The sequence below is a fragment of the Mycena indigotica genome, assembly GCF_014461135.1.
Source record: "Mycena indigotica strain 171206Taipei chromosome Unknown Mind.scaff0013, whole genome shotgun sequence".
In the NCBI taxonomy this organism is placed as follows: domain Eukaryota; kingdom Fungi; phylum Basidiomycota; class Agaricomycetes; order Agaricales; family Mycenaceae; genus Mycena; species Mycena indigotica.
This window is the reverse complement of record NW_023503012.1, coordinates 489,125-517,037: the sequence shown is the minus strand read 5'-3', so window position 1 is coordinate 517,037 and position 27,913 is coordinate 489,125. Positions and strand designations below refer to the sequence as shown.

Genomic DNA, 27,913 nt, shown 5'->3' with positions numbered 1-27,913 from the left:
TGTGGATAGAGAAGAGTATTCCGATTCCGAGAGGTCAACTAGAGGAGTTTTGTAAAGTGATTAAGAAGAAAATCGATGCGGGCGTGTACGAACCGTCGAATGCTTCATATCGCTCAAAGTTCTTTGGTGTTCTCAAGAAGGACGGCAAGAGTATTCGACTTCGTTCATGCCTTGGAGCCGTTAAACGCGGTTACAATTGCACATTCAGGAATCCCACCTGCGACGGAAGAGTTGGCAGACCACTTTTCGGGTCGAGCGTGTGGAGGAGTTTTGGATTTGTACTCGGGATATGATCATAGAGACCTTGCGGAGACCTTGAGGGACTACACAACGTTTCAGTCGCCCTTCGGAGCATTGAGATTAGTGAAACTTCCTCAAGGATGGACGAATTCCGTACCGATTTTCCATGACGATGTCAATTTCGTCTTGAGAGAAGAGGTTCCCCACGTTTCGATGCCATATATCGATGATGTACCTATTCGAGGACCAGCAACGCGATATGAGGATGAGAACGGAGAAGAGGAGACGATACCTGAGAATAAGGGGATTCGTAGATTCCTCTGGGAGCATATGCAGAACGTGAATCGAGTAGTTCAGAGATTGAAATACTCAGGTTTGACGGTTTCTGGCATGAAGGCGGTGTTGTGTGCGGATGAATTCGTGGTAGTAGGCCATACTTGTTCGTACGAGGGGGGAAGACCATCGACAGATCGAGTAGGAGTCATTACACGATGGCCTCCTTTGAAGAATGTCTCTGAGATAAGACAATTCTTAGGAGTCTTGACGTATATCAAGCACTTCATTCAAGACTTCCATATTATGAGCAAGCCGATGACGGATATGCTGAAGAAAGGGGTGGAATTCAAGTGGGGAGAGCTTCAAGAGGCTTCTATGGCGTTGATCAAGAAGGCAGTGGCGGAGTGTCCAGCGATTCGACCGTTGAATTACTCAGAAGGATGGACAACAGTGATTCAGATCGATAGTTCGTACAAGGGAATCGGAATCGTGATCTACCAGTATTATGAGAACAGTCCCAAGAAACGATACTACTCAAGGTTTTCATCAATACCGCTCGACGAGAGACAGGCGAATTTTTCTCAGGCGAAAACGAGAGTTGTTTGGCATAAAGCGAGGCTTGGAGCACATGCAATATTGGATTTTGGGCTGTAGAAATCTGGTACTTGAAACGGATGTGTCGTATATTAAGGGAATGCTGGATAATCCTGGCATGGGCCCGAATGCAACGATAAATCGGTGGATTGAACAGATTCTCATGTTCCATTTCGAGTTGAAACATGTAATCGGCAAGACCTTTACGCCAGATGGACTCTCGAGACGAGACAAAGTACCGGGAGATGAAGAGTATGAGAATACCGATGATGGACCCGAGTTGGTGAAGCCAGAAGTGCATAAAGATTGGGATTATTCGATTCCTCAACCGAAGGAGTATGATGATTTCAAGTCGGAAATTGACACGAGAGGTGGATTCTACTTCGGAGCGTTGGATCTCGATGAGAATGACACAATGGAGAACGAAGCCTGGAGGGAACATGGCCAACTTTGCTTGGATACCTATGTGGAATCAATGGATGAGGCAGAAATTATCAGGGACACTTATCGCAGAGAAGGAATTGAGATGCCACAGTACATTTCATCGTTCGTGCGAGAGCCTGAGAAACTCCTACCAAATTCAGCGTTCAAATGGGATGCTAAGAAGAGGGAACCATATCCTGAAGAGCATCGGACGACAGAGGGAGTACGCGCGGATGAGAAACTCGAGTTGGTCGAGAAGTGGCTTCGAAATACCAAGAAAAGACCGGCTGGATTCACGGACAGGGCCTTCGAAGCGTTGATAAAATACGCTCGGAAGTTCTTTCTGAGTGAGAAAGGAAGGCTTTTCCGTCGAGATAAGGATGGAATGCACAAGATCGTTGTTAAGAAGGAGCATAGGATGTACGCGATGCGTTCTGCACACGATAGTTTGGGTCATCGAGGAGCGTATGCAACGAAATCCTTGATTGAAGTCAGATTATGGTGGCCTCAGATGGATCGAGACGTATCTTGGTATGTGAAAACGTGCCATATGTGTCAAGTTCGTCAGAGTACGATGATTCGAATACCGCCTATACCTACGAAGACTCCGAGCTTGTTCCAGAAAATCCATACCGATGTGATGGTCATGGGAGGCGACTTCAAACGGACACAAGTTGGTCATTGCGGCGAGGGATTCATTGAGTAGATGGCTGGAAGCTAAGGGCTTGAGATCAGACACGGCGTCGGCGATTGGGATGTTCTTACTCGAGAATATCATCTGTCGCTGGGGTTGTCCTGCTGAATTGGTGACGGATAATGCGCCTCAGTTTCTCGCGGCTCTCGAATGGCTCGGGAACAAGTATGGCATTACCGGAATCAAGATTTCACCCTATAATTCGAAGGCGAATGGACCTGTGGAGAGTGGACATCGAGATGTTCGACAGTCGATTGTGGCGGCGGCGCTGGTAACCCTAACAAATGGTTTTATTTCTTGCCTCAAGTCACTTGGGCAGACAGAATCACCATTCGGAGAGGATTAGGCTGCTCACCCTATTACGCCGCGACTGGTTGTCATCCGATTTTGCCATTCGACATCGTGGAATCGACATGGCTGGTCGAATACCCAGGGAAAATCATCAGTACCGCTGAGTTGGTTGGATATCGAGCGAGGGCATTGGTGAAACATCGAAGTCATGTTCAGGAGATGAGAGATCGAGTCTCAAAGGAGAAGTTAGAAGCTGTTCGACGATATGAGCGCATTCATGCTGCTACTATCAAAGATTATGACTTCAAACCTGGGGATATCGTCTTGATCCGCAACACTCGCATCGAGAAAAGTCTGGACAAGAAGGCAAAACTTCGTTATCTTGGACCAATGGTGGTTGTTAGACGGACAATGGGTGGATCTTATCTAGTATGCGAGCTAAATGGAGCTATGGTACCAGGGAAGATTGGCGCATTCCGAGTAATACCCTATGAAGCCAGGGAGAAGATTTCTTTCTCAAAAGACATCGAAAAGATGATCGACATGTCGAAAGAGGAACTGGATGAGCTCGCAGAAGGCCGAGAGGATGTGGAAGGAACGGATTTGCAGTTTGGAGACATAGATCTTGACGAGGAAGAGTCAGATTCCGAGAGCGAAAAGTCAGATGACGACGTGTAAGGCTGAAGACTGCTTCGAAATCGAAGAGAAGAAGTGTCACAACGCAAGAATACATTCGTTCGAGGTGTGAAGACATAGTACAGTTCAAGTAACGACCGGAAACGGCTGATCTGGAAAGCCTTGGAAACGAATGTGGGGGTATATAGTACTATGGGAGAAGGGATTTCGATGGGCAGTAATGAATTTACTTGTGGCCATGGGAAGGACCGTTGGGAGTTGCGAGACGAGCATTTCCGCGGATGATAGCCAAGTACTGAGACGGATCGCTGACGAGGAGAAGTCAGAAATCGAGCACTATGACGAGACTGAGAGGGACGAACGGGAGTTTACTATCAACTTTCATGTTGCGGTCCTTCGCGAGGTCGAAGAGTGTTTGGTAGCGACGAGCGACTACTTCGTACGAGTCACGGGCATATGCCATACGCTGAACAGCGATGAGCACTTGCTGCTGAGCGAGTTCGAGGCAGGCGGTCAGCTGCTTGTTGGTGATTCGGACTTCAGTTCCTTGCGCGAATTGATCGAGAAGTTCTTGGATGGTCTTGTATTCGAGATCAGCGGGAGCGGAATCGTCAATCGGATAAGGATTGGTCAAAATCTGGGAAATTCAAGTCAGAAACTTCGAATTTTTGTCAAGGAAAAGTTACAATTCCGGCTACGGCAGCTGCGGGGATCTGTCAAGATACGTATCAGCGAGGAATCGACATCGGAAGGAGTTTACGCACAGTTGGGAGGTCCTTGGGGTCTTTCTTCTTGAAAGAGAAAGAAGAGATTGGCGCGGGGGTCTTGCCAGACTCGTCTATGAGCTCGGGAGAACTGGCCTTGTTGCGCTTCTTCTTAGAGGGACTCTTGTCGGTATCGCCAGAGCCTTCCTGGATAAAAACGTACCGAGTCAGGGAGATTGACGATGAAAACGTTCGACTCAGAGTCGGCGAAGAGATAACGAACCTCTTCTTCTTCTTCTTCGAGTTCAGTGGAACGCTGTCGCTGGAGTAAATCAACGTTCGAAGGAATATTCAACAGGGAAAATACCTTGTGCGACTGGTTAACGGTCGAAGAACGAGTATTCTGACGCGATGATGAGTTGCGGAGGAAATCTTCGACGGAGAAAAGTGAAACCGGAGTGTTCTTGGACGAAGATGTCTGTCACTGATAAGATAGTGTCGCTTCCGCTTTGGGAAATGATATTACCTTTTTGGTCTCAGGGTCTTTTTCTTGGATTTGTCCGCTTTGTTGCGATGAGCCGCGAATGTGCGTGCAGACGCGTCGATATGCTGCATATGGGCGATACAAGTGTTGGTGTCGCGAAGATGTTGATCGACTTTGGCGGTCCACTTGCCGTCGTTGCGAATATTGTTCTGAATCGCATGGAGTTTTTGAAGCGCATGGGGAAGGTCTTGATAGATCAACTGGCTGGCAGCCAAACGGTCGCGGACCTCTTCCTCCTTGAGCTGGGGAAGCTTCCGAACGATGATGAGTACCATTATTCCGACTAGGAAAAGTGACGACGCACCAAATACCGATACAACAAGTGAATTTTACGGACATTCTCGTCGTTGGTACGAATGCGCAAGTCGGAAACGGTGGTTATGAACTCGTGAACGTCGGCTTCGAGTTCTTCTGGAACTCCTTCCTCGGGTTCGCGAGGGGCATACATCGAGTCTGCCATTTGGTGTTCAACTGGAGACGTCTGAGGGTTCATATCGTCAGTACTTGGAGGAGACTGTGGAGGGAACGCTCATACTGGTCGAGATTGGAAAGGAGCGAATGTCTTTGGATAGAGATGCGAGAGAAACTAGAATGGGTTATCGAACCAGGACATCTTTTATAGGCGATGGCTTATTGCTGGGACAGCAACATCTTAAAAATAGGGGAGATGGGCCCAACGTGGTGCACGTTTTGGCACAACATGGAGAACATGGAGCGCAGCATGGCTGTGGACCGCAAAAGCATGGTTCTCTCAAAAGAGCGAAACACTTTGGCGATCTGGATCATGTTTCCACCCTCAAAGATATGCTATTACCGTCGAGATTGCCACTTTCTTATGAAATGCAAGCATGGAGAAGGATATACCCGGACCACGGCCTCATGCAGGACTGCCAAGGTAGCCTGATCGCAGTTTCTGGAAACAAGATCTTCGGTATCAACCCAATCTTCGAGTAGGAAAAGTGCCGAAACAGAGGAAATCAAGGAACAACGCGCCCTTTGTGATTCAAAACGCTACTGTAACGACAGGAATGATTGTAAACAACGGTAACGACAGACGAGAAGTTGGATTAGGGGTTTGCAATGCTGAGATTGTCAGGCAACATGATCAGTAGGGCAAGGGCGGAAAGTGTGAGCCTGAGTGGAAGGACAGGTGGAGCAAGCTGGAGCGTCAGGAATACCCATTGGGATGGAATGGATCACCGGGCAATGATCTCCATGCTCAGGGATCGTTTCCAGTGCGGGCATATCAGTGAGAGAGGATGCAGAGGACACGGGAGAGTCGATTGGGACGTTCATGATCGTGGTGTGGCCATATTCGTTCATGAAATCGTTATCTTGGGTAAAACCAAAGAGCGATGCCTGAGGGAATCGGTCAGATGGATGAGAATGGACGATTCGCAGAGGAAAATGACCTGGGAGTGAGCAGATTCGAGTCGAGCGAGTAGCTCTGACGCGGAATTGTACTCGTTCTTGAGGGATTCGACCTTTTTACGAACCTGCTCACGACGAATCTCGGCCTTGTCTTCGAGTTGGATGCGGGAGTAATGAGCAAGCTTCGAGAGACGCATGGTACTGGGGTTCTCGTCGAAAATGGCTTCAGCCTGACGGAGCTCGTCATGGTTGAGTGTGGAAAACAAGCTCTGGATGCCACATTCGAGGAGTTTTTGGGTTTTCACGCGCATAGCGTCAAGGAACGTTTTGAGATGACCGTTGGTGCGGAGTTCCTCCCACTTGCGAAGTAGGATGAGGGTCTTGGCCATCTCCTCCTGCTCGTTGGTCGTCTTCTTATGATCTTTGTTGACAAGGGAAAGTCAGAAATGACTTTTCTCTGTCAAGGAAAAGTCAAACACACCAAGAAATGCCAAATGAGAGTCACGATTGAGGCTATAAATGACATGGAAACCTTCGAGGGTGGAGAAATCGCAGGTGTCGTCGCGATTTAGACCACAGGGGATGCAAGGGAGACCAGCCATGAGATGGACACAGTCGCGATTGAGGACTTTACAACTGTTGCATGGGCCGATGAGCTTTTCCTAGTCAGAAAACTGCGAGATTTGAGTAGGAAAAGTGGCGGACCTCGAGACTCGCACACATTTTGAAGATGGAACGATAGACTTCGTCCCACGAAGATGCCGCTATAGAGGATAGGGATCATGGGCTCGTTGACGTACTTCGGGATACCGTTGTCGGTCATGGTGGAGGGTCAAGGCGGACTTTTCTTAGAGAAGGAAAAGCTTTTATTCGACAAAACCATTACAAATTCGACCACACAACATCAAGGACGTTATCTAGGCGACAGATCGGAGTTGTTACTGGAGGATTGCTGAGAAGAAGACATGTGGGGAGTTTTGGGTTGATGGAAAATCGGCAGATCTCGAACAAGGATTGTCAGGTTGACAAGATCAAAGGGAGCTCGAGTTCAGGACCGAGTCGGAATACTCGAAATTCTTACATTGAGGCTTTTCTCCGATGGATTTTACTTAAATTCAGACGGGAAGAGAAGGCAATGTAAGCATTTTGATCATTTTACCGGTCGTAAAAGTACAAGCAAAGTACTCTACGCCGGCCGCGCACTGTGAAATATACAAAAATTTGATAGTCCGTAGACTTTCGACTCGCCGACGAGCTCCCAACCATCGAGATGCAACCGGACAACCAGACCGAAGAGGGATCTCACCCAGAAGTGGATGGACCCGCCTCGTTGGTGTCGGGTGGAGCGTTGGGCATCTCCGTATCGCCCAGCAACTCGTCGGTCTCCTCCGTCTCTTCGGCCTTCTCGTCCTTCTCGTCCTTGGGACCGTTGGGATAGTTAGGACCTACAGAGAAAAAATAGGTGTCAGCGATGAAGAACGAAGAGAGGAACGAGAAATACCTTTACGAGCGTTAGCCAAAAGCAACTGGTTGAGGACCGCGGTTGCCGACTCGTCGCCAGTCTCGAGGAGGAAGCGTCGCTCGAGGCCTTCGGAGGAATGGACTTCAACGACGGATTCCAGGTGTCGCTGGAAGTTTGCGAGGGACCGTTTGACCGAGGACATCGCCAAGCGATGAGCTTCACGAGTCTGCGCCGCCAGTTCGAAGACCTCCTTCAAGTGGATCAAGGCGAGATGGGTCTCGCGAGTGGAAGACTCGACGAGGGGCGTAAGGTGCTCGATAACCTTGAGCATCTCGTCCGACGAGCGTTGGTGGTCGCAAAGATGACCCTTCTTGCTGTCATGGGGGTTGGTAGAGACGGACCAGGAGCTGGTTGAGCTTATGGGTGTGCGCGGGGTCAGACGCATCGAAGGGAGCGTTCTCGTCCGCGGGGCGGTAGCGGAAATACCCATCGGGGCCTGGCACCAGCTCATCCTTGAGTTCCTCGACCTCGTTGAACTCCAGCACCGTGTCTTTCTCCTTGGCGTACTTCGACTTTTTGGTGGGTGGTTTGCCTGAAGATTAAAGAGTTAGTTGGGCTGGAAGGGAAAGAAAGTCCTAGTACGTACGGGTGGTCTTGGAGACTTTCTCTGGAGATACAGTCTCTTCTCCAGAAGAGGCTTCGCGGACACGCTTGCGAGCAGGGGCTTTGCCTTTCTCTTTCTTGACAACAACGGATTCTGGAGGAAAAGAGATAGTCAGTCATAACAGAAGAGGGTGAAGACGGATGAGACATACCATCGTCATCGTCTTCGTTGTCTTCCTCGGATTCGACAGGGATAACGACAGGCGAAGGCTGCTTGGCCTTGGGTTTGGGCCGAGGTTTTGGCTTCTTGTCGTCGGTCTGGTGTTTAGCCAGCGAGGCGTGAATGCTGGGGAGGTTGAAGTCGTCGAAGTTTCATAACCGTCGGCATATTGCCCGGGAAGTCGGAGTCAGAGAGGTCCAAGTAATACGAACCGAGGTCCTGCGAAGATCGAGTCAGACAAGCAAAGAAGACTGTAGAAAAAGGGATATACGCACGGTGAAGAGGGCAAACTTGCAAGTCAGGAACGCCCAGTCCTTGTCCAAATTCTCAGCAGGGAGGAGGTCTCGCAATTGGATGGTCAGGCTGACGAGGAGTACGATGTCGAGCAAGGCATGGGTGGTAGCGGCCTTCGAGAGACACTCGGTGTACTGGAAAATGTAGCGCTGGAGGGAGTGTAGTCAGCAACGAGAACGCGGAAGAAGAAAACGGAAAGGACTCACGAAATACGGGAGCACTCCGTTGAGGTGCGACACAAGAAGGGGCACTTTCCAAGTGGGCTTCAGTGCAGGAGTAGACGGGTCGTCGGCAGTGACACGGCGAAGGGTGTTGAAGAATGACTGGCCGGCTTTGGTGACGAAACAGGACCAGCAGGGGTTAGAAATGAGAGGAGCGATAGGGGTAGGAGAGTCGTCAGACAGAGAGGGAGAAGCTGCGCGGGGTTGTTTCGATGAGGAGGACTTCTTGGGGGACATGGTGGACGAAAGGAAGAAAGAATGAGACGAAAAGGAGAGGCGCCAGGCTTAAATATCGAGAGGAAGAAGCCGTGAAGAAGCGTGAAGAACAAAACGTGACAGCGATGAAGCTTCTGAAGCTTAAACTGTATACACCGGCTCAGGGAAATTAAACGTCTTTGGGCGCAGTCGCGGAACCGCTCGAAATGGTTAGCAGCTCAAGGGTCTGGGTGATGTGGAAACCCGCGGTGGAATTAAGGAAGTTTGCGAGACGGAAAGGGCCGACCGGGCGCCTGAACGGAAGCATTTCTTTGTCCGAGGGCAAATCAGTGATCACGGCAACGCCTTTGCTTGGCAGAACCAAAGATCCGACAGAGAATGTCAAAAATTTGAGTCCGAAGTGTCGATCCATGATCTTCGCTGACGGCGAAAAGTGAAGGATGGAGAGAATTCATTGATGTTGTTGAATTCGAGTATTGCCAAAGACGACTGGGGACAGTCGAGATTTAAAAATGGGGGAGATGATAAGCCGCAGTCTGGAACAGACCAGGAAACGACTATTTTTGTCGATTTTGTTGCTCAGCGCACGTCTCAGAGTTGACATGAGTCCCGAATGGTCAACTAGGGAATTACCTGCACAAGAACCAGTCAAACTCCAGTCAAAATCTATCAAATCGCTCTCAGTGATTCCAAAATCTTGACTAGGAAAAGTTCGCAGAGCCCGTTCTATGCTAGAATCTATCCAATTCTACGCAAAATACCCAAAGGGAGTGTATTCTAAAAGGCATATTCGGTTTGGCGCTCGGTGGAGACTCGAGATCGACTTCTCCTAGATAAGGGACACCCCCTATCTCTGTTGGTATCGACGACTGACATCATTGGAACGTGGTTTCGGATCATGCTGGAGGATCGAGAGTGCCAAGGGACGGTTAAACGGCGAAAACCTACTCAATTGACTGGGGCCTGGACCTGTGATCAACGGCGACTCTAAAACACTGTCGAGGAACAGATCATCTGAACATTGGAAATGCGCCAGGAGAGTTGGGACAACCACCGCTGAGGCCATATGCACAAGATACGAGTTATGGGTGTCAATCGAAAGCTGGGAAGCAGAGCTATCCACTTATCCTACTCAAGATCGAGGGATTCGTCACAAGCAAAACTAGATGGTCGCGAACACGGAAGATTTACACAGGTCATTGACTCCAATACACGCGATACCAGTCATCTGGACCTGGATTTTCGACTCTGGGCCGTATGGCGAAACGATACCTATACAATTATGCACATGGACTACTTTTCTTACTCGAGATTTTCCCTGATTCTATCAATTTCTGTTTAGTATTTATATCTCTGTTTTGTATTTGGCAGGTTCACGGATTGCCCCGCTCTACTAGGTGCATCTGGGGATCTAGCTCATCAATCTATCTTGCTAGCTCTTTCGAAATAGTATCATCGCGTCGGAAGGATTATTGGTTGAGGGTTTCGGTTGCTGAATACAAGAGTTCCGGTTGCTGTTTATTGGGTTTCGGTTGCTGGTCGAGAGTTTAAGGCAGTTAGTTCCTGACTCGAGACAACTCAGAGGGTTTAAGGCAGTTAGTCCTGATCCAACGAGTATAAACTCTCCGGGCATCGTATTGGCGCTTCTCTATTGCTGAGTTTCGTCGATAGTACGCTTTGGGGCACGACAAATCAACGTTTTTCGCAAGAAACTCGTATCTACCCTACAACCTTACACATCTGTGCCACGGCTCTGTTCACAGGGGCCTGTACTCGCACAAGGAGTTGACGATTTTTGGGTTTTGTGACTTTTCCTACTCGACATTATACATCTTTCTCTCTACGAAAAGTGGAGTTTTGGTTGTTTTTGTTGGTTTGGTTAGTTAGAGAGCTCATTTGCTGTCCCCACTCCGCACTCATCATCTGGAGCCCACCGCGAGGGGTGATCGAGTATTGCTGAAACTTGGTTTCGTGCAATTTGTGACAAGCAAGAAGAAAAGCAAGCGCCCACACGCTTGGATTGAACGTCAAAATACCACCAAAAGGGAAACAGCGAGATCTAACTGATTCCCAACCGAACGATTTTCCGAATCTACTACGCGGAGTTGGAGAACTGAGACCGACACCGTTATTTGTACCAAAACTATCTGCAAACGCGAAACCGAGGACTACCCGTAACTCGCAAGGCGGATGGGGAACGGAGTTGCCGAACGAGTGATGGGGAAGGCGCCGCGCGGAGCTCCCGAAGCGGTCCGCGGGGTAGCCGTTCCCTTAATGAGCTTCGCTCGCACCAGGGCTTCATATTGTCGGAAAGCCCGAGTGCGCCAGCCCAGATAGTCACGGAGGTCTGGGGGGTCGTTCGAAGAGGTGATGCCGTTGTTGATCAAGGGGTCACCTGTTAATCCCACATATCCCTTGTAGTTAGAATGTACGCTACAGCGCGCGGTGTGCATTCTAACTACAAATGTTTCTGTAAATGGCCCAATGCTGCAATAAATAGAGTCTAAAGTTGCAATAAATGTAATAATTCTGGGGCACAAGACTTGAATGCTAAGTCGGCAACCTATGCTGCAATATCTACTATAAATATTGAACTAAGAAATTGTTGAGGCTTGCCAAAAAAGGCAATTTTAGTTCAAAGGCACTATAACGTTTGTAGACTGTAATATCTGCTATCTCCAGTAATATATTATGATTACATCATTGAAAGTTACCAAAAAAGGAAAGAGTTGGTATTACTATACAGCAGGATCTAGTACCTAAGTAACTATAAGATATGACACTGTTATATAATATCTTACTATATTTGTGATATTATATGATACTATATGTATTGATGGTACTAGTTTTGTTACACAGTGTCATATGAGGTCACAAGTGTCACATATCTCTTAAAAAGGAAATTTTCACCATTTGACGGGGAAATCATCAGAGAATGTCACACATCGTCACAAAATCAAAGTTGTATATTTTGACTATATAACCACCTTTTCTTTAAGTAACCCATGGTGGCAGCTCAATAAATGTGTGAGCACTAACCCATCACTAGCTCATGTATAACTGATGGGCCTCTATCTTTATAGCTACTTGAGCTAAAAGCATGAATCAAGTACTAGCAGGAAGGGTCTCAAAAGTACTATTGATTGATCAGATATATTGATGATTATCATATTGTATAATTACTACATTGTCCCTTCGGTCCTGAAAAAGAAAATATCTGGTACTTTTAAAATATAAGGTAGCTGACTTGTAAGTTTGCCTACTCTGACCTAAGGCTCTGATGTGTCCCTTCTTAATTCCCAGTGAATGTGGCACTGATAATGCAATACATCCACTCATCAGTGGTATTGATCCCTATCACCCTTGGAAGATAAGCACAGATCTCCAGCTAGCCTTGGTGGATAAAGCTGGGAGAGAGTTCATTTGAAAGGTGTACCATCCATCTATCCTTCAGCCCTTGTCTCTGTATCATTCATTACCATTACCCTGAGCTATTCACTGCCAAGCATGTTAAAATACCAAGTTGAACAGTATTTTGCTGATATCTTAGGGCCACATGCATAGAATCTCATGATCTAAGTTGATCTGAGACCATAGGATGGTCCACCATGCCTCCACTCATTTATAACCACACAGCAGGTGCTAGGGTGATTCAATTCCCAAAGACCTTAGGTGCTATATAGCACAGGATAGAGATATGCTAGAGGGTCAGGGCCACCAGTTTCTGGGAGGTGGAGCATACCCCTACCAGTATATATCCTTAGATTTCCTTCAACCGCATGGGTGATACCATGGTGAACCCATCATCTTTGTGGTAGATAACACTGATAATAGTACTGTGAGGGATCCAGAACAGATATAAGGTTGATTCAAGTGCTGGACAGGTTCATTTGGAGCCCTATACAATTCTAGGCTCAAGGCTTGCATCATACTTGAAATTAATTTCTGACCTGTTGTAATAGCAAAGGCACTCTCTTTTGCTCTAGGCATACCTACCCTCTGTTCAGCTACCTGTAGCAACACATGCCACAACCACAATGCATTATAGTATGGAGTCCTACTAGACATCCAAATATCCTTATCTATGCATCTTAATGTCTGGTGCTCAGTCTATAGACCCCACCATTCATGTAAACCTGTTCTGCACTCAACTCATCTCGGAATATTGACCCCAATTCATCCTCTGGAAATATAGAGAGTCAATCAGAGTATGTGGGTATGTGTATACACCATATTTGTTGAGTTCTACATATTTGATCTCCAATCAAATGATAGATCATAGCTTCATTGCCAATATAATATATAGTAGTATTCATCAGTCTAATAGAGCATAACAGGATTTTCTGGACATAGTATGTGATGTAAGGCATACCATTTCATAGGGGGATCCCTCTACATGTTTCCCACCTTAATCCCATTAGGGGGCCCCTCACCTTCAAGGAGGTTATTAAGAGATTAGAGTGATAGAATTTATGCCATGTATACAGGTGCATGTGATATATAAAATTATGGGGGGTACACACAGCTACTATAGACATCTATGAGACCTGAATGCAACTTGGATCATGATTATCCATGCATTTCTCAGCAAGATATCAAGTGATCATTATGCCTGATCCAATTTAAAACATGGAAACCAGGGGAAAAGTGGCATAATATTGGAGTATTACGATATAGGACTATGATCACATCAGAACATCTAAAGCTTAAGTAAATAGCTACCTATCAGTACAACAATCATTTGAATTCATACAGATTTGGTGGACAAATTTCAACATCAATAGATATGATGAATCATCATGAGATGGTATAGGTATACTAATAACATTATATTTTAAAGAGTACTGGTCTTAATATTCAGGTACCCTTAGTGGTGCTTCAATAACCTATGTGGGTTGTCTACATAGTAAAAAATCACTGTATAAAGCATAGATCAGCTAATAATTGGCCAATGTTAACATAATTACTGAGCTGCCACTATTGGTCACTCAATGAAAGTTGTTCATATAGTCAAAATATATAACGTTAATTTTGTGATGCTTTGTGACATTATCTGATGATTGTACTGTCAAATAGCGAAAATTTCCTTTTTAAGAGATATGTTACACCTGTCACAGCACATATGATATAACAGCACATATAGAGCTGAAATGAGTACCATCAATATGAATAGTATGACATAATATAACAAATATAGTAAGATGTCATATAACAGTGTCATATATTATAGTTACTTAAGTACTAGATCCTTAATACTAAGTATTTCTTCTTTTGCTAACTTTCAATGATGTAATCATAATATATCACAGAGATAGTAGATATTACAGTCTACACACCTTATAGTCCTTTCAACTGAAATTGCCTTTTTTGGCAAGCCTCAATGATCTGTTAGCTTAATATTTATAGTAGATATTGCAGCATAGGTTGCCGACTTAGCATTCAAGTCTTAGGCCCCAGAATTATTACATTTATTGCAACTTTAAACTCTATTTATTGCAGCATTGGGCCATTTACAGAAACATTTATAGTTAGAATGCACACCGCGCTGTAGCGTACATTCTAACTACAAGGGATATGTGGGATTAACAGGTGCAAGGGGTCAAGTCCGTGGCGGTACTTGGTTACCTTAACCAACGCTCGTCTTCGAAGCCAGCGAGGTCCATCAAGTCCTCGAAGTCGTCGGTATATCCGTAGACATCCCGCGTTCCCATGTGATAACCCGCGCTTTCCAACTTAGCGAGCGCGAGGTCCTGTTCGTTCTCCTCGACGAACCGAAGGCGAAACTCGGAGAGGAACTGGCTCCACCGAGGGAAGGGGAAGGGGTTTTTGCTCCCATGACGCTCTGCCCATTGCTGAGCAGGTCCCTCCGCCATATAGGACATGGCGTAGCGGACGGCCTTTTTCTTCGCTCGGCTCTCCGTTAACTACGAAGGCCTCCGGGGCAAGCCGAGCGTAGGTTTTGACCGCGTATAGGAAGGCGCGGCCGCGTTTGCGATCTCCGTTAAACGCAAACGGGGGGGTTTGGTCGTAAGACCAGTTTTGAGGCGACAGTAATGTCACCAAATAACGCATCCGCGTCGGGGGCATTCGGAGATGCCGGGCGGTTCGGGAGCTGCCGGAGGTGGTGCGGCAGCGGAAGCCTGGGAAGCAAGGTGGGTGAGGATATTGGTGAGGTTGTCTAGTTTCGCCTCAAGTGCGTCCATGCGCGTCAGCGTCCGGAGCAGCTCCGGTAGACATAGCGGGCGTAAAGACGACAAGAGCAGAGGAGGAGGGGTCAAGTGGCAGGGGCGGTGACGAGGGGGGTACGGACTCGTACTCCGAGCCTGAGTCAGCACCAAACCTGGCAATCTTGACCGGTTAATCCCGTAGCGAGTTTCTTCTGCTGTAAGGGCAACCCTGGAGACTCCGACGAAAGCCTAGCAGGGGAGGATCCAAAGCGTGAATAAGACTACAGGAAATACACGGAGGGACCGACCTAGCAGGGGAGGATCCAAAGAGAAGAAACTCTAAGGGTCCGCCTGCTAGGGCGCCAACTATATACTGGTCGTCCGTAACTGCCGACGTAGAGCGCAGAAGGCCTGAGCGGCGTCGCAGGCTCTGTCCCAAGGTGATCGTTGGGAGGGTCTTGACGGATCGGTGATTGTGCGGGCGAAGGAGGCCGTGGACGATGGTCGGGGGTGGGTCGGAGGGTCCGAGGGGGTGCCGGTCGGATGCGCCTCGGATGCGTTCGGAGGGTCCGAAGGAGGCCGAAGCGGGGGTTCCCCTGACATAGATACCAAAAACAGTCCGCATCTGAATGCTCGATATTGAGTAGCGGGCACCTGGCATGCTAGGTGGTTGATAACTGATATCTAGAGCAAGTAGATGAACATCATCAATAGCAACTGAGCCACCGTAGAACTGTTGTAGAATCCCGCTTGCCAATGACTCGATATGCATCGAGTCATCTGAATAAGCAAGAGGAATGTTGAGGGAGCGGGCAAACGGTTCGAGATCAGTCCACTCGGTTATGGGTTGGACATTTTTCGATAGTTCGACGTGAAGCTGCTCATGAAAATTGCGCTCCGCTACTTGAAATTAGACTTAGTCATTTGCATCCACAAGTACTTACCCTGCGGAGAGTCGGTATATACAATCTGTGTCGGAGGATGATTCGCTGCCTTCAACCCCTCCTGAATCTGTGTCCATGTATCCTTCACGAAGTCCAGTGATTTGGTCATAGTCAGAACATGGCCACGGGTTTTGCTCCCACTCATTGAGTATGATGTACGCAGCAGTAAAGATGTGTTCACCCTTGAAACCACCCATGTACTTGAGAAACTGTAGAGATATAAGCAATATAGTAAGCGTAGTGCAGCTAAACCTACATCAAAGGTGTGGTCTGCCTTGGCAATTGTTAGCGGAAGACTCGCAACATAGCGGTCAATGAAGACTCGATGTGCTGTCATGTAGTCGGTAAACACACCCTTGAGGTACGAGACAGTTGGTGGCGAGGCATTATATTGAAGCTTGTTGCCGAATTCGGAAAAGCGATTGGCGTTCACAATCCCATAGAAGTGTGCAGCAGCAACATACATGAGCTCGCACTCCGCATGGTGGCGGTATTGGATCTCGGAAATCAGCTCAGCGAAGGGCGCAGGACCAAACCGGGTAGCGAATGTATTTCGCATCTGCCACAGAAGTGTCTTGGAAATGGCAGCGCGAGTGATTATGTAGGCTGTATCATCTCAGCATTGCTCACTGGCAGTGTGAATACGAATAAAACATACCTGGGAATGCTTCTTGCACAAAGCGGGGCAGTTGACCAAGGATGAGTGGGTCTGTGCCTTGGGAATTCATCCCACAGCCGGAATCACCAATGCGACGGGGGTCACAGACGAAACGATTCGTCATGAGATAGAAGTCGACTGGCATTGACCGAACGCGTCGAGCAATAGGTTTATCATTGAAACCTACGTGAGTGAGTAAAAGAAATGGTCAAAACACTGAACACACACCATTGCGGGACAGTTTGCGTCCACAAAAACACTTGAAACTGTCTGGGGCACCGAATAGCAGGTGTGGCAGCCAGATGCACACATCGCGCGCATAAAGAATGTCCTCTGGATGCTCATCTTGCTGCGTGCGCGTAAAACAGGCTTTAAGTGCGAAGAGCTGGTGTGGTGCTCGTTCGTACAGATCGTTGCGGCGGTAGCACATTGGTTCACCGTGGATGTCGATCTCAGCTTGGACACGATCTCTGACAGAGCGCAAGTATCGTGTTATTGAAGACTCCGGCAACAGCGTAGGTCTAGCGTCGTCTTCTTCTTCATCTACTCTCTCCTCTTCCTCCAAAACCTCTCCCATTAAGCTCTCGTCCACCAATGCATCGCCCCTCGCAATATCTGCGTGCTCGTCATTCTCCGAGACAAAGCCGAGGTCATCTTGAAGCTGCCGAACTTCGTTGGTAGTCATGCCTATATAGAGATGTGAAGCTTGTGGAGGATGTAAAAAAGAAATAAAGCACGCACCAGAGCCACCAAGACCATCAGTATCCCCATCCAATGCAGTTGATTCGGGATGGGCAGCTGCCCAGAATGTGTTGCTGGCATCGCCAGGTACAGGCTGCGTTGGCCGTCGTGGTCGAAAGAAGGGGCCGGGCACGACTTGAGATGCCTGAGGAGTATGGCGCGGCAGTGCAGTACGAGACGGTCGTAGTTGGGCTGCTGATTCAGAGTCCTTGGGAGGCCGGCCAGCACCGCGCCGTGCACCTCCGTGAGTACCGCGCTGTTGTGGGTGGGAAGAATCACGTCCCATCGCGAAGGTCGAGATGTGAGCAGCGAAGCAGAAGACAAGTCAACGACTTGGGACGTGTGACGCGGTCGGGTCACACGGGTAACTAGGGAACATAACGGATCATCGACCCATGTCCATTTAAGGACATGGGCTCCACGGACATGGGCCATGAGCCCGAAGCAGCGATGACGTGGGAATTCCGGCACCACGTGGTACTTCCGGAAACGACGATGTCGTCATGCCCGAAATGATCCGATTTCGCTCCTTAACAACGACCACGACGATGTGGGCCGGCAAGGGAAGCCTGGCGCTGAGGCCTGGCCCGACGCCGACGCCGGCAGGCTATAACGCAGCGTCTCACTGCGACTGCCGATAGCTTGAACAGAATTTCAGCGAATCGCCAAACACAAGAGTCTCTGGCGGTCGCCACACCCTATCTACCGCCTATCCACAGCTCTTAGGTGCCATTCGCTTTCCCGGCCTCCCAGTCGGCGCGTCTACCGGTGTGCCACGTGGCGGCACCAACTCAAGTGCCCTAGCTGCAGACGCACACTTGTTGCGCGTGACGAATGATAATCCCCGCTCCCAGCCGCCAGACAGTCTCTACCAGTTCGCCTCGCTTGCTGCGCCACACCCACACTCCTTCCTCCATCCCATCTGCCCAGCACATACACCCGCACTCGCTTTTCCCCTCCCCTAACCGCCGCCGCTGGCCCCGGCTGGTACGCTTTGCTTGCCCACGCCACGTGGCAGAACCAGGGGAACGGTCGCATCAGCCGCATCACGATGCGCGATCAAAGCGTCGTGCAACACAAAGGACGTCGTCGGCTGCGGCCGGTGTATGCCTTATTGGGCAGGTGGGTGGGTCGACGGGGGAGGGATTGGGGAGAGTATAAGGGGTGGGGTGTCCGGGGGCCTTGCCGCCCATCTACTCCAACTCCAACTAGCCTCTCCCAACGATGACCGTAACCCACCGTCAACGCAAGCAACCCGCAGCGGCCACCGGCGCCAAGGCCGCGACACTGCACTCAGCCCCCGCCCCTTCGCCGCGGGCGAGGTCCCACGGGAAGACGCACGGGCGGGGCCGGGGGTACCGGCCGCCGCCGCCGGACGCGCCGGACCGGCCGCACAAGTGCGACAACTGCGGGTTCGCGTTCAAGCGCTCGTCCGACCTCGCGCGGCACAGCAAAATTCACCTCGGGGAGGCGGATCGCTTGGCGCAGTGCGTGGTTCTTTTTTCTTGTTGAGGTGGAGGCTGATGGCGGAGTTGCAGGTCGTGGACGTGCCCAGAATGCACGTTCTTGGCGCTGACAAAGACGGGGCGGGATAATCATATGAATGTGCAGTGCGTTTTGTCCGACTAATACCCCGTGCCACCCTGCTCACGTGTTACCAGCACCGACGAGAAGCCACACAAGTGTCGCTACTGTGGCGAGGGCAAGCGGGACCTGGCCGGCGTCACGCGCCACGAGGAGAAAAAGCACCCGGAGGTGTACGTTGCGCGCATGGCGGAGGCGAGGGCTAAGGGGAAGGGGAAGCGCCCGGCTCGGTTGGACCTCGACGCCGCAAATGCTGACATCGCGCCAACCGAAAAGACGCCGACGAATCAGATCCCGGCGGCGGGCACCTCGGGGCAGCTGTCGCCGTCTTACGCGCAGCTCGCGTTTAGTTTTGCTGCTCCAAATGTGCCACCACCAATGCCCTTCCCGCCCCAGTCAAGCCTCGCTATGCCGCAGCTCTCAGTGTCACTGCAGGCGACGTTTAACTTCCCCGCTTCCCCTCTCCCCGCGTCTACGATAATGCCACCATGGGCGGCTTCCTTCGGGCCGCCCCAACCACAATCGCACCTCGCACCACCCTCTGTACCCCCCGCCTAGCCACTTCCGACCACATCCTTCCGCTTTCCTCACTCCCGTTCCCGGCCCGGCGCACCCATACCCTGCTCAGCCGCCTCCGCCGTCGCAGCTCATATTCCCCACCGCCTCGGCCTTTCCCTACCCGGAGCCCGGATACGGCCCCGGGCCATCGCCCATCGCCGGACCGACCTACTCCCCTGCGGACCTCGTGGCGCTTGCATACGCCCGGGCTCAGGCTGCCGGGCCCGCTCAAGCGCCGCCGGTGCTCGCGCCCGGGTACGCACATAATGCTCACGGTAATGCCGGCACGTCCGTCGATGACGCGGCGTGGCAGAGGATCGATTTTGACGCGATGTTGGCGGCGGAACGGCGGTGCTGGGACACGTAGGGGTGTCTTCTCTTTTCTCTCCTTATGTTTGTGTAGCAATAGTTCTTCCTGCATTGCAAATACTTACCTGTAACCTGTCTGTATCCGAGTCTGCACATGATATGTCCCGTTGTGAATTAAAGTCTCGTTCGCCGCCTCGTTTCTTCCTTCTTGCCAACCACGCCGAGTCTGACTGCCCTCCGATTCAGCCTCGTTGTCGACTCGTTGCGCGCCGGCTCTGCCCAAGTTGCACGGCGGTCGACGATGTCACTGGCACCGTATCTCGACGCAAAGAGAACGCTGGTGTTGGAGAAAGGGCTAGACGTGTTTGTGACGAGAAAAGGCTCCGGTTTGACGCAGACTGCCTCCGCGCGATAGAGAGACACTGAGCAGCGCCGGCCAGATGATAAGCCCGTTTACCTTTTGAAATTGTTCAATGGGGCAGTACTTCGCGCGATGACCGTCCTGCGTGACTCGGAGAATGCTCCTCATAGCGATATATGCAATGGCTCTGATGCCTATTTATGGATTGCGACGACCATAGCGGAATGGTGAAAACCGCGGGCCGCCGCTGTATGCGGCGCGGCCCGGGCTGCCTGTTGCGGCCTGTCACCGTGGGTAAAAATCCTACGTTGGACTTGTGCTACAGCAGCTTAGACGGCCGGAATGAATGATTCTTGCATCACATCTGCATCGTGGTCAGTAACTCCATGTAGTCACACGCCATGCGGTCGCCGCCCGTTGCTCTTGACCGCCACCAGCACAAGCACGATAGCTTTCGCATCCCTTCTCACTACAACAATGTCTACAAATTGGATGTCAGATTCAGATGTACCACCGGGAATCAACCTTAGGCTCTATGGTCAGTGGCTCATTCAAGTTGAAATAGATGTGAAACCTCTGACTTGATATTGAGGTGGTACTGGGGGTGCTGGAGGAGCTGGAGGCCACCATGGAGGCCAGGGTGGGACAGGCCAGGGGGCAACTGTGAATTTCAATGACTACCGGTATGGTATCTGTTTTTATATGCAGCATACAAATAAACTATAATGGCTCAGAACATATACTGCTCCTGATGGTCCTGAAAGATCAAAAGGTGAGTCAATGCAATTATTTAGGTACCTTTCAATAATGACTTTTCAAGTCATTAATTGGATCTCCCCAATTAATATGTTTCCTCGGCATCAGGCAATTCAGAATGAACGACAGGAGAACACTAGCGATTGGCTCTTGCAGCACCCAGAATTTCTAGGATGGAAAGAACATTCAGGTAGAATCCTTTGGTGTTCTGGAATTCGTATGTCATGAGCACATGTCTGATCATCTTTTTCATTAACCAAACTAGCTGGAATGGGCAAAACAGTTCTTGTGTAAGATAACTTGCTTGATGAAATTAGACATATATAAAATTTGCTATACAGGTCTAAAGTAGTGGATTATTTTTTGGAGGTTAAAGAGAGAGATCCCAAGATTGGGATAGCCATGCTCTATCTCAATTATAAGGAAAGCCAGATGCAAACTGCACAGAATCTTCTAGGAGCAATATGGAGACAGCTGATCATACAGAAAGATATCATTCAGGCAACAGCTCTCTTTGAATTGCATTTAGAGAAAGGAACCACTCCAAGCTTAAATGACATCCGGCGACTGATCCTATCGGCAGCCCAGAAGCTTAACTCTCTGTATATTATTATTGATGCACTAGATGAGTATATGGAGCAAGAGCCACACACACTTGTTAATGATTTTCTCAATTTGGGGGCAAATGTAAATTTGATGATCACATCTAGACCCCATCTCTCATACCCAGGTCATCTTCCTCTCACTTTTCTTGAACTTCAAGCAAATGAAGAAGACATGAGAGTTTATATATCAACACAGATCAAGAAATATCATACCTTGGCAGCACTCATAGAAAAGGATGAGGCTCTTACAGATCAAATTATTAGCAAGATAATAAGTAAATCAAAAGGAATGTCAGTGCATTTTATATAAAATAAGAGTATACAAAGATAAATATTTTTACTAGGTTCTTAATTGTTAAGCTGCAGATCCAACTGCTAAGTGAAGTCTTCACTCGAGGAGCCCTTGAAAATACACTTCAAGGCTTATGTGAGGGGTTAGCTCCAACATATCAGCAAACAATAGAACACATTAAGCTACAGCCTACGAACCAGAGAAATCTTGCCTTGCAAGCTCTGGGATGGGTATCACATGCAAAACGGCCATTAACAAGTGCTGAGCTACAAACAGCTCTTGCAATGGAACCAGGAAAACAGACTCATCCTACTAGGAACCAAATTGTTAAAATTGATCATATTATCAAGATCTGTTGTGGTCTTTTACTCCAAGATAGTGGATCAAATATCATACGTCTTGTGCACTACACTACACAGGAGTATCTGGAGAGTTTAAGATCCTCAGACTTTCTGAATATGGACATCTTGATTATAGAAACTCTCATGAGTTATATTTATTTAATATCACCTGAGATGAACAATGAAGATATATTACTAAGGTATCCCTTAGTATCATATACTCCTCATATCTTAGCACATGTAGCAAGAAGTGCAGGATTCCAGCTACATGTCAAGTTTATCCAGTTTTTGGATTATATGGCACAGCATAGAATCTGGAAGAAAAGATGGGGTTTTGACTGGGGAATGCCATGGTATATTCTTCAAGGGCTCAAGTTTGTAAAGCCAGTATATATTGCCATTGCAGGCAATCTAAAAGAGTTAGCAGAACACCTTCTAAAGAAAAGAACTGGGAAATATGAAATCTGGATTGCATCATGGAATAGTGATCCCTCAATGATGCAAATGTTGCTTCAGAGGAGAAAGATAGTTGGAATTCCTCTCAAGATATTAAAGCTTCAGAACTATATTGATCCACAAGAGGGGTCCTCTCTTCATGTTGCTGCATCTAATGACAACATAGTGGTGGTGCGACTTCTGCTTGCATCAGGTGCACAGGTAGATATGGTGGACAGCAACACTAGAACAGCTCTGCATGATGCTGTAAGTAAGGGACACATAAAAGTGGTACAACTTCTACTAGCATCTGGTGCACAGGTGAATAAGGGCACCAGCTATGGTATGACAGCTCTACATGCTGCTGCAGAGATGGGACACACAGAAGTGGTACAACTTCTGCTTGTATCAGGTGCACAGGTAGATATGGTGAACTGCCACACTAGAACAGCTCTGTATACTGCTGCAACTGAGGGGCACACAGAAGTGGTGCAACTTCTGCTGGCATCTGGTGCACAGGTGGATAAGGGGGATTGCGACGGTATAACAGCTCTTCATGCTGCTGCAAAGATAGGACAAACAGAAGTGGTACAACTTCTGATAGCAGCTGGTGCACAGGTGGATAAGGGGGATAGCTATACCACAACACCTCTGCATAGTGCTGCAACTAGGGGACACACAGAAGTGGTGGAACTTCTTCTATCATCAGGTGCACAGGTGGATAGGGAGGCCAGCTACCGTGGATCAGCTCTCCAGATTGCTGCAACTAAGGGCCACAAAGAAGTAGTGCAACTCCTTCTAGCATCAGGTGCACAGGTGAATAAGGGGACCAGCTACGGAATAACAGCTCTACATGCTGCTGCAAGGTATAGACACACAGAAGTGGTGAAACTTCTACTAGCATCAGGTGCACAGGTGGATAGCTATGAAACTGCTGATAGCATTAGGCACATGGGTGAATATGATAGAAAGCAATGGTAAAATGGCTCTGCATGGTGCTGCAACTAATCATCACACTGAAATGGTGCAACTTCTGTTAGCATCAAGTGTATAAGTATGTAAGTAGCATTAACCATAAATCAATAGCTTTAAATAACTATTAAATATTCTAAATACTATGATTATGATATCAGCCCAGTCTAAATCCTAAATATGAAATCAGTATGCTGATAGTGAGGTAGAGATGATAGTGTGAAACAAACTATAGAAAATGAAGAGTGTTATAAACAAATGTTAGATTCCAATAATAAGCAGCAGTCTGGGCCAGACTAGGAAACAACTATTTTTGTCAATTTTGTTACTCAGCACAAGTCTCAGAGTTGACATGAGTCCTGAATGGTCAACTAGGGAGTTAAATACTCAAGAACTAGTCGAAACATACTAGATCATACTTGGCAGTTGGGGATTCTAGACTAAGACAAGTTCGGAGAGCCCAACCTTTGCAAGGATCTATCCAATATACAGTGCGTGTGACCACATCTTGAATGCCGGATCAGTGGTGCTGTCATCCCAAAAAAGATGACCACCCGTTCTTTTTTACTTACCATCATGTAGTTCCAAGAATGCAGCAAATGAAAGCTATAGGCCATAGGTACACCAAGTTAAAATATCTAAGGAATCTATCAAGGTTTTGAAAAATCTTACCTCAGAAAAGTGATACACGTGGGAAATCACCTCGGCATTGATCGGCATCACTCGGCATCACTCCGGCACTGTCCAGAATAGTTTATTTTAAGTCCATAGAGGTACTAGAGGCTAAGAACGGTTCAAAATATTAATATCCATCATTATATTTGCTGGAATTCGGCGATGGGAGGTGTACTTTTTGACTGCATAAGCTGCCTGCTGCGGATTGAGGTCACGACGATATGCATCCATATAGCGGAAGCAGTGGCGGAAGAAGCGCCGAATGCTGTCTATGGGAACAGCGTCCAGACATTTGTGAACCAGTCGCTGGGCGGTTGGGAACGTCCCATCGGCCTTCTCGCGAAAACCTGACAGCAAGCGTTAAGAGCACTCAAGAACTGGGAAAGAAACACTGACGACGCTTTGTCTCGCACCAGTACATCTCGATCGGATTCAACTCACAGTGGAAACGAGGAAGGAAAAGGCACTTGTGCGCTCGCTTCTCGATCAGAACCTGGAGCAGCGGCTTTTCAGTCTTGAAGTCGGGTTGACACTCAAGAGCCCGTCGCATGCAGCAGTCGCTTGGACGCTGTTCGTCGTCAAAGAAAGACTCTGCGTCTGGATCTCCATTGACAGTCGGCTCATTGCTTTCTCGTTGAGCTTTTGCTTCAGCGTCCACGAGCCTTTTGAGATCGCAAGCAGTCATTGCAGACGCCGACCAGCTTCCCACCAACTTCCCGTTTCGATGCTGCTGTCTCGAGCGCTGGGAGCATGTTTCGCTCCCGAAGAACCTGCTCCATGCCCTTGGGAAGTCCTGTGAGTGAGTTCCCATCCTTGTCGACAGCATTGTCCGCCTCCTCGAAGACCATGCTCTGGGGTCAGCCTGTTGCTGGATTGATTGTGGAGTGCATCTTTGGTTGTTGACCGCCAGGGTTTCGGTTCATCTTCTGAGCAAGCAACGCGTCACTGGCAAATGCTTCGTGGGCGGACGAGCAGTCGAAAATGAAGACGGCAATGCCTTCAGGATATTTTGCTTCAAAGATGTCGATAGCGTTGCGAGTCTGTTGTTGGGTTAGATTAGATCTCAGAATAGAAAAGGGAACTTGCCTGTGCAATGAGCTGAGGCATATCCCACCACGCGTCATGACCAGAGCCTGGATAGATGATTCGACGTGCGTCGAATGCTTCACAGCGGTAACGCGAGAATGGAGCTGGTGGTGGAGGCAGAGTCCAATCGACGCCTTCCGAAGGTTCGGTCGGTTGCTGGTGCATTGCAGGGCTTGGGTTCCACCGCCTTTTTTTTATTCTTCGTCTTCTTCGGCTTCTGACCCTTCAGGATAGCCTTCATCCTCTTCTCCCCAACACCCGCTGCATCCTTCGCCACCACCTTCATTACCACCCGCCACATTGCATGTTGTTGCTCTTCCTCCGCTGGACTCAGCGGACGTCTTGGTAACCTGAGTTGTTGTTCGATTTCCGCCGCGCGCTAAGGTACAACCGACCGCAGTGCTCGATTATGAAGTCAGAAACGTGGACGATGCGTCCACGACTCTTGCTCCGCAGCTCGTGCTCGTCTTCTCGTTCCCACACATAACGAGTCTGGTCGTTGGCGTGAATTGAGGTCTCGTCGTGGAATATCGGGTAGAATATTTTTTGTCCATCTTTGAGCGTTGGCGGGACCTCTCGAATGGGTCGTTTTGCTTTGGGATCATCCGTTGGGTCGTCCTTGTTGAAGGGGACGTCGTCATATTGATATGAAAGGCTAGGGGAGAGGTCAGAAGAGTTCACTTGATTTCCAAGAGAGTACGCACGGTAAAATCGTCGAGAGCATCTCTTTAATGAATTCCTTTCGTTTCTGGACTACATCTGGTCGCTCATGACCGTCGAAATAGATGCCCTTTTGATATTTCTTGATGCTGTATCCAAGCTTCTTGAGCCAGGCAAGGGCAGTCGAGAGCGATATGGTCGTTGTGATCTCGAGTTCCGGCAGAAGAAACTCATTGACATATTTCCGCAGCCGTTGCGGAGAGATCTGTGGTGTTCCATGAGTACAAGTATCGAAAATAAAGTGAAGCAGGCACATACACGTTCGCCTTTCTTGAGGCCGCCAAGGCTTCTCTGGAGGGATGAGACGCTTGCAGAATGCATCCAGTCGTGGCTTGACATCAGGGTTGTCGAAATGAGTTGCGTGATGAGCGCCTTTGCCCTGATTGCTTTCAGCAATCTCCCCAGTTGCCAGAAATTCACGCGCAATAGACCGCAGGTTTCTGGCCCAGTACTTTGTTTTCCCTTGCTGGTATGCAACGCGCTCACTCGCTCGAACCTCGGGCTTGATTTTGGCAAGACGCTGGCGAAGTTTGTAGCGAGCCAGCGGGGTTGCGCAGTCGATCTGCTGGGCAAGCATGACCCGCTCGCGCTCTAAATTTCTGCGCTGCTTCGCGTATTCTTGAAGTGCGAGGACCACCAGTTTGCGGTTGGCAGCTTTTGACGTTGTGTCCTTCGCGATTGCTCTGGCCGAACAGTGTTTACTGCCATAACGATCAAGCTTCAGCTTGAAAGAGTCGTACTGGATGTTGATTGCTGCGAGAGACAGGTTGGCAGGCGACTCCAGCTCGGCATCGTCTTCAGTTCCAGCAGGGCCTTCGTCAGAAGGAGGTTCCACTGCGAAAGAGGCAGGTTCGCAGGCTGGAATGTCCGTGGGGACTTCTGCATCAACGAGTAACACGTCGACATGAGGCATCTCGATGTCAGAGTCCATCGAGGCAGGGCTGCCATTGGGAATATCGGTGATTTCAATGTCTGAATCCGAATCAATCTCGATAGGTGGAAGAATCGATGTGGGAGGTGATGGGGCAGGTGAATTGAGTGGCTGGCCATTGGGAAGGAATAAAGGCACGCTGTCTAAAGCGGGCATCGTCGGTTTCTGTTCATATCTCAGCGAGTGGGTTAGAATGTAAAAGTGATTATCGCACCACAAAGAACGATGAGCTTGTTATGTGCATATTTTTTGCGCGTGCCTTCTTCGTTAAGCCTTTCTCCTCTCGATAGATCGTCATTCGTGATTGCTTCTTTGGTGCAGACTTGTCAATCAAGTCGTCGTTCTCGCGTCGGCGTTTCCTATTCAGAAGCTGTCGAGATCTCAGAAGAAATCCATAGTGGGAGAGCAGGCGACGCACCTCTTCTGCGGACTTGGCACCGCGTTTGACCCCAGCAGACACGTTCTTCGGGACCGTAGCGACGCGATGGAAGAACGAAGTAATGGCGGTGCGTGGTGGAGAAGGTGGGGTAGGTTCATCTTCGTAGTCTGAGTCTCCTTGGTCTCTGACATTCCTCTTAGCAGCTTCTCTGGACGTTGCAGCGGCGCGGACGCGTGAATTCGCGGTCCGGGGCATTTTGTTGACACGTCGAAGCTTGGCAATGTGGTCGTGGGTAAGCCGTGGAGTTACCGGCCCGGCAACCAGAAACGGTGAATTCTGGCCAAAAAGTGATACACCGTGGGGAAAATGCATCTGAAGTGATAAATCGACGTATTTTTGCAAGTTGATTTCGAAAAAAAATGTCTAAAAATCTACAAAAATTTTCCCGGCGTTGCCGGGACCCCTCAGACAAGTGGTCACGCGCACTGTACTAAATACCCAAAGGGTAAACACCCCCAGAGCATTGGCACACTGTTTCTGTCGACTTCATCGTAAAGCTCCCCAAGGCTCATAGGTATGAGTCCTAGGGTTGAGCACGGGTCCGGGTCCA

The 27,913-nt window shown here is 48.9% G+C and overlaps 5 protein-coding genes across 5 annotated transcripts; 2 read left to right on the top strand and 3 right to left on the bottom strand.

The window, feature by feature from the left end:
• Positions 1 to 15,896: 15,896 nt before the first annotated feature.
• Positions 15,897 to 17,585, bottom strand: MIND_01263600 (uncharacterized protein; the record flags this gene model as incomplete). Its single annotated transcript, XM_037369118.1, has 5 exons — positions 15,897 to 16,109; positions 16,157 to 16,506; positions 16,559 to 16,741; positions 16,787 to 17,245; positions 17,300 to 17,585. 5 exons carry the CDS (start codon positions 17,583 to 17,585, stop codon positions 15,897 to 15,899), a joined length of 1,491 nt encoding a protein of 496 aa, XP_037214324.1.
• A 929-nt stretch (positions 17,586 to 18,514) lies between these two features.
• MIND_01263500 (Zinc finger protein 286A-like) lies at positions 18,515 to 19,441 on the top strand (the record flags this gene model as incomplete). The annotated part of the gene is made up of 3 exons (XM_037369117.1): positions 18,515 to 18,786; positions 18,838 to 18,909; positions 18,961 to 19,441. The coding sequence occupies exons 1-3, from the start codon at positions 18,524 to 18,526 to the stop codon at positions 19,439 to 19,441; spliced, it is 816 nt and encodes a 271-aa protein (XP_037214323.1). The 5' UTR covers positions 18,515 to 18,523.
• A 1,147-nt stretch (positions 19,442 to 20,588) lies between these two features.
• On the top strand, positions 20,589 to 21,161 carry MIND_01263400 (ANK-REP-REGION domain-containing protein; the record flags this gene model as incomplete). The annotated part of the gene is made up of 5 exons (XM_037369116.1): positions 20,589 to 20,649; positions 20,704 to 20,794; positions 20,846 to 20,883; positions 20,932 to 21,084; positions 21,133 to 21,161. 5 exons carry the CDS (start codon positions 20,589 to 20,591, stop codon positions 21,159 to 21,161), a joined length of 372 nt encoding a protein of 123 aa, XP_037214322.1.
• Positions 21,162 to 24,295: 3,134 nt separating this feature from the next.
• MIND_01263300 (uncharacterized protein) lies at positions 24,296 to 25,035 on the bottom strand (the record flags this gene model as incomplete). Its single annotated transcript, XM_037369115.1, has 2 exons — positions 24,296 to 24,849; positions 24,897 to 25,035. 2 exons carry the CDS (start codon positions 25,033 to 25,035, stop codon positions 24,674 to 24,676), a joined length of 315 nt encoding a protein of 104 aa, XP_037214321.1. The 3' UTR covers positions 24,296 to 24,673.
• A 568-nt stretch (positions 25,036 to 25,603) lies between these two features.
• On the bottom strand, positions 25,604 to 27,558 carry MIND_01263200 (DDE family endonuclease; the record flags this gene model as incomplete). Its single annotated transcript, XM_037369114.1, has 4 exons — positions 25,604 to 25,928; positions 25,978 to 27,089; positions 27,139 to 27,294; positions 27,343 to 27,558. The coding sequence occupies 4 exons, from the start codon at positions 27,556 to 27,558 to the stop codon at positions 25,604 to 25,606; spliced, it is 1,809 nt and encodes a 602-aa protein (XP_037214320.1).
• Positions 27,559 to 27,913: the final 355 nt, after the last annotated feature.